This window comes from Pelophylax lessonae, assembly GCF_965119305.1.
Source record: "Pelophylax lessonae genome assembly, chromosome: 9".
Taxonomy (NCBI): domain Eukaryota; kingdom Metazoa; phylum Chordata; class Amphibia; order Anura; family Ranidae; genus Pelophylax; species Pelophylax lessonae.
The window spans coordinates 136,579,822-136,586,690 of NC_138776.1; the positions used below are offsets into that span (position 1 = coordinate 136,579,822).

At 40.3% G+C, this 6,869-nt stretch overlaps 1 protein-coding gene across 1 annotated transcript in view; it reads right to left on the bottom strand.

Moving 5' to 3' along the window:
- Positions 1 to 6,657, bottom strand: part of LOC309562543 (uncharacterized protein) — a 59,390-nt gene extending 52,733 nt beyond the window's left edge. Inside the window, exon 1 of the mRNA XM_082266790.1 lies at positions 6,549 to 6,657. Within this exon, the coding sequence (XP_082122916.1) occupies positions 6,549 to 6,597 (49 nt within the window). The 5' untranslated portion in view covers positions 6,598 to 6,657. The remainder of the gene's footprint in view (positions 1 to 6,548) is intronic.
- Positions 6,658 to 6,869: the final 212 nt, after the last annotated feature.

Sequence of the window (6,869 nt, forward strand, 5' to 3'; positions counted from 1 at the left end):
GATAGATTATTAAATAATAATGTAAGCTTCATTGACAAAATACAAATAAATCCTGGAATGTTAAATGCCTAAATTGTTTTACTTTCCTTGTGTCAGAAATACATATCTGTTTCTTCTTATTTAGGTTAGCCTTGCTTCTGAAATCTGCTATCTACTTGACTTAAGATAACTTTGGGATTCATTAGGAAAAAAATTTGACTCACCTAGGTGGATGCAGCATCTAATGCTACATCTGTCCCTTGCCAGCTCTATGACCGAGAACTGAGCAATCAAACACTGTTGATCGCTCAGCTCTCAGTCTTCAGGCTGCAGAGAACTGGTAACTGTCAGTCACTGGCTCTCTGTACTGCCCATCCAGTGCTCACTAGAACGCTGGGCTGTGGAGGGGGTGGGAGCAGCTGCATCAGGCTCTCAGCAACTCAGAGAGAGGCTGAGCAAGCTTCGGGTCCAGGTATCTGGGTAGATCTCGACTATATGATCGGAATCTTTTCAGAGCCTGGATTGGCTCTTTGATGTTAGCTGACAACAGGCTTAAGCCTGCTGAAAACGGGTCAGAGGTGTGCAGAACTAATGAAAAGCTTTGGCTATACTCCTATTTTAAATGTCTAATGTGCATGCTTGTTCTCAGTTAGTGAATTAAAATACTGACGTTAGATACTGCCAGGTAACTATCTTTATTAAAAGGAGGCCAGCAATGGCCGTCACCATATTTCCTCCAATACAGGTTTCCTTTAAATGTTGTCCTCTTGTTTTTGAGTCCTTAACTAGCCCATCTCCTTTGCTAGTCCTCCATGGGCCCTGTCTTTTGACTAGCCCTCCATGGATCCCAGGTTTTTTCCTAGCTGTCTATAGGCTCCCCTCTCTCAGACTGGATTCTGTTTATGTCCACAATAGGGTGGTCCTAATTTTGAACAAAATGTAACATCTCAATAGACATTGGATACTGGTCATAAAAACAATATTCTTGAGTAAAAGAAATTAATTCAGTTTATTTACTATATTTCTTTCTAAAAATCTGGCAAGAACATTTAATACCTATACGTAGTTTTAGGCCATTAACAGATATCAGACTGAAGCTTTGAAAGATTTTTCTATCACTATTGTCAAAGAACATTGTATTGGAAACACTGCAAATTTTGCATCATCTTTGGCCAAACCTTGGAAGCAATACTGTGTCGTAAAAACACATTTTTTCGTTTTCTATGGGGAAAAAGGAACATTAGCCTGAAACTGCCGGCTGAACAAAGGAACTCTAACAGATTCCTCCATCCACTCTAAACAGTACAGATGGATGTATTTCTCCTGATTCCTATTGTATTCTGACAGCCAGAACCCGTGGCTGTCAAAATACCCAAACAGTGGCTTCATCTGATTGCATGTTTGGCTGATAATTTTCCACCTGGCTCCTTTGACAAAAGTTAATCGAACAGTACCTCCACTGACATGTGTTGGGACCCTGCTCCTTCATCACAAACGCCTGTCCATCTTGTCTTTTGCAAAACTACTAAAACCATCCTCCTATTCTGTTCTCCACAAGATAGACTCTTAACATTCTGTAGACTCCTTAAGATGACACAGAAAATGTGCAAAGGAAAGCTCTGAATTTCTGACATGATCAACAGGTATTTTTTGCACCCACCAAAGAGAGACAACTCTAGCTGTATCTAGCTGCTGTGTGACGTATAGGGCCTTAAACTTGAGTACCACTTGGTACAGCATTTGGCCTGATCCAGGTGCAGCCTGTTATAGACTTTGACTGGCTGCAGGCAGTGGGGCTAGAGATGCTAGACATGTGCTAAAATGCCAAGAGGGACGCACAGCAGCTAGACACCCCCGTGTGCAGAGGGCCCTAATATGCCAACACATTTTCTGCATGAGGAAATCACTTAAAGAAATTGATAAGGATGATAGTTATGGAGCCTGCGCCTTCAGAAAGAAGTAAGCAGTGGCTGCTCCAAAATTTCTATTCTGCCAGACTTCCTTGAAGCATTCCAAGCCCTTCACTTCTGGGCATGACAGGTGTACTTTCAACATTCTTTTTCAGCCATATGTGATAAATATCGGTTTGGGAAATGCTTCTTTTTAAGTAACTTTTTTTTTTTTATAAATGCAGAAGAAATCAATGTCAGGTCTATTAAAACAATCTTTATTAGTCAATTTTCTATAAAAGCATTGACTATACTGAATCCACTTTATGCCTCCAGTTTTTTTATATGTGTGTTAAAAATGCAGATTTCAGTATGGGACTGCAATCCTCAGGTTCTCATTCAGTAGGTGAATAAGTGGAATATTCCAATTTCAGAGATTAGTGAGAGCATGCTAGATCACTTGGCTGGTTTTTCCAGAGGTCGCTGGTGTTATTGTTTTCCATTAGCCTGGCTCAGATCAGGTTGTAACTCTTATAATGAATACTGCTGTTGTATGGAGAATTTCACACCTTGCTAAAAGAGAAGACATTTCAAAAAGCTGGATGGATAGGGTGAGCTGAGACTCCATCTGATTTATCAGTTGTTTCCTAGCAGTTCTCTTTCTGCAATTCTCAGGATTTACAAAACCAAGTTGTTTTTACATACACCGTCATGCATATCAAAAAAATAGAAAACAACCGTCATTTAAATAACATTCTAAACCAAAGACTGGCCTAAAGCCTCGTACACACGCATCGATTATTGGCCGTGAATTTGCAGCCAACGTCCGATCGGCCGATTTTCGGCTTGTTAGTATGATGCTTCCGACAACCGACTTTTCGGCCGAAAAAAATCTGGTGTGCAGGCTATAAAATTTTTGTTGGCCGTCAACACAACGGCCGATTTTCCGTCAGTCAGTACAGATTTCGGCAGACAAAAATCTGACGAGCAAGACTGGGCATGCTCAGAGAAGAAAAAACACACGGAAAGTAAACCAGCACATGACATCACTTCTGAAGTAGATTTTTGTTGGCCGAGAAAATTTGTGTGCAGTCTAGGCACATGGGAATGTAGACTGCTATGTCAATAAATATTGATAAATAAACACAGACCACTCAATAATGTACAGACCACTCATGGATGGATAAAATATTTGGCCGCGGCACATTTATTGGTTTAGAATTAATGTAAACAACTTTAATAATTCATCAAATAAATAATATTAAATATTAATAAATATAAATAAATAAATAAATAAATATTCCATAAATATTAATAAATTCAAATTTCTGAAAACCACATCACTCAGCCGCAGGACTCGAGTGATGACCAGTCAAAATAAATGTTTAAATATTCAAACAAGTCCCCCCTTGATCCAAGGGTGACAGACCACATAAACGTGCCACGACAGGGAGGGGGGGTGACGAGCTCGCCAAGCCGCTCAGAGACACTGAGGAGACTGAAGCCGCGCCGCCCTTTATATAGGCCTATGCCTATGACGTAGCCGCGCGTGGATCACATGTTTCCCGCCGGCTGACGCGTGACTTTCCCACCTTCTTTGACTTGAATCAGCCAATCCGAGTTCTTCCCACCTAGAAACTCCATTCAAAAACCCGATAAGCTAAAAACATAGCGGCGATTACGCTAAAGTCCCGAATTTAAAAATAACTTCACAAAACGATTGCAGCCACACTCCCATGCCGTCTAGGCATATTATTATGCCCAACTGACATTCCAACCAACAAAACACAACTCTGGACAAAATTCGGACGATCGGTCGGCCGATAATCGTTGCGTGTGTACTAGGCATTAGACTGAGGATGATGGACTACCAGTAGATAAAACCAAAAAAAAAACTATCTGTGATTAAAAAAAAAAAATGTTAATAAAAAGACACCAAAGTCCTGTTCCCACTCCATTTGTCACAGGTGATGATTGAATCTGATGCATCATTTGGAAAGATCAGACCATGTAGGGCTACATCATCATGACCCTAATTTTCTCATTATCTTCAAACTAACAGGACAGCAATGGGCAGCATTGGGATATTTCAATCACCTAACATTTTGTCTGGTTTGCACTGTGCCACTTTATAGAGAAAAGAATGAAAATGAGATGAATCGGGCCTTGGATTCTGCTCATCTGATGCACTGACCATTTATTAGTGGTGTTGCTTGAAAATCCATTAACTGCAGTAGTGTTTCTTGGCACAGCTAACATCAGGTTAACATTCAGAACATATTGTTCTTACTTTTGTTGTCAATGAAAAAAAAAAAGTAAAAGTAATTTGGATTTAACATCACTAATCTATCATCCACCAACAGTCCATAAGGTACCAGTATTGTACAGCAAACCTGCACTGTTGGCTAAGAATATAGGGAGAAATTCATGCCAGATGGTTCACTTACACTACTTGTCACGTTGCTCTATAAACCAGCAGTAAACTTTTCAAAGTTCCTTGACATTTTTGCACTGCTATTTCCAATATGCAATACAAAAGCCAAATGTTCCAGAATGATAATTCATGATTCCTAAACAAACTTCTATATGCCTTCAATAAGTAACATCTGGCTTGGGATTTCTAACTTGTGATTTAAAGGTTCACCAGGCCAGTGAAGCTGTGTTGGTCACAATTTAAGATTTTTTTTCTTTAATTTTCCTTTAAACCCTATTTAAGCAAACCTATTTGTTAAACATTAAGTCACTCACCCACTTAGTCAGATGCTTTTTTTTTTTCAGTGTGACTTTTCACACTTTTACGCTGCACTCAGAACTGTGGGGGGATTTACAACAATGAAGAGAACCACCCTGTGTTCATAGTAAAGATTTATTTAGATTGGTACTTAAATGACTGGTTGTTTGAAACAAATACAGATTCACTTCACTTTAAGTGGATGTAAACCTATTCTGTAGAATTGTACCTACAGGTAAGCCTATAATAAGGTACTGTAGGTACTATGAATATCTCCTAAACAAGATATTCACTCTTCATGCAGCTGGTGATGTCACTAGCGTATGCGCTCTGAAGGGACGATATATCCGTGCCGTCCCTTCAGAGCTAAGTGCCGCGGCCCGCAACTCCTGTGCGCATGTGCGGAGTGACGTCATCGCGACATGGCCAATCAGACGGCCAGAGGATGCAAACCGGGAAGGAAGAGCAGGTGAAGATGGAACCGTCTGTCAGAGCTCACAGCATGGCGGTGCAGGGCTTTATTCTAAGGTAAGTATTTATTAATATGCTAGTATGTGATGAATACTAGCACATTATGCCTTTATGTTGCAGGGGTTTTTTTAAAAAAAAAGAAAATTTGGCGCATTTTTTTTCCTCTTTAATCACATCCTCTGTGTACAAACTGTAAACTTAAGCTGGCCATAGGCAAATTGATTTCTAATGGAAACCTAATGGATTCTTCCATCCACACTAAACAGAGGGAATGAAGGACTCTTCCCTGACGGCTGTTGTGTGCAGACAGCCACAACACCTGTAGCTCTCTGGATACCCAAATAGTGACTACATCTGATTGGATGCAGCCACTGTTCAGCTAACAATTTTCCACCTGGCTCCTTTGACTTTTCAGTTGAAGTTTTTTGGGCCGGTTGCTGCCCTTTTGGCTCAGATTTAGGCCAATTCAGCCTTGTATGGTCAGCTCTAACAGGGTTCATTTGCTAAAGATGGTAGGTTGTTCACCTAGAAAAGTGAATGTATGTCAGCCTTGTATGGTCAGCCAAAACAAGACTTAATTTGCTAAAAAAAAGGTAGGTTGTTCACCTAGAAAAGTGAATGTTAGTAAATAAGGTGAAGTTGTGTTCAATTTGAATATCCAATCACATGCAAGAGAAATTTAAACAAAATAGATTTTTAGTAGAGCATGATTAGATATTCTAAGAGCCGGTTCGCATAGAGGCGACACGACTCCTTACTACTTCGGGGGCGACTTGTGCATTACAGTGCACCACGACTTTGGAGCGACTTGCAGGGACTTCACATAATGGAAGTCTATGCAAGTTGATTTGAGGTCGCCCCGAAATAGTACAGGACCCTTTTTCTAAGTCGGAGCAACTTGTGTCGCTCCTATTAGAACGGATCCTGTAGCGGTCAATGGACCGCGAGGGAGTGCGACTTGTCAGGCTGACAAGTCGCCTGACAAGTCGCGCTAGTGTGAATGGGCTCTAAGTCAACACACCTTCACCTTATTTACAAACATTCACTTTTAAAAATGAACGTACGTCTTGCTAAATGAACAGTCTCTATTCTTTAGTAAGTCGATCGCACTGCCTATATTTAGCTGTTGTAACTTCCATCTGTTTTCCATATATATTCTAAATCTGTGCACAGCTCATCCCCCACAGTTATTACCTTTTGTATTACTTGACCCTCCCTTTTAGATTGTAAGCTCTAACGAGGAGGACCCTCTGATTCCTCCTGTATTAAATTGTATTGTAACTGTACTGTATCATGTTGTAAAGCGTTGCGCAAACTGTTGGTGCTATATAAATCCTGTATAATAATAATAATAATATCACAGTATTATGCCAAGTTGCAATTTTACTGTTCAAACATAAAACGGTATAAAAAAAAAGAACGTAAAAACAAAAAAATAGCAAATATATCCAACAATGTGTCAAAATCTTAAGACATACCTCTCTTCCAATGTGGCAGAATAGCAAAGGTCTTATGCCAGTTAAACATTGTCTCGCTCCAGCAAAGTCAATTTCGTGGTTTGTGCACTTCTCCAGAAGGTAGGGACTTTAGGACCTGCACCTCCCCTCCGCAATGTTACTTAATGTAAGGCTTTAAATTCTTCTTTTCCTCTATCAGTATCCATGATTGTCAGCATTGCTGAGCTCTCTCTCCGCACAATCTGTACAGCCAGCTATGTAAAAAAGGAGCCAGTTTCCAGCTGTAAGGAGAACTGGAGGCTGGATTCTTGTCTCAGCTACAGAGGAAACTGAACTAAGAGC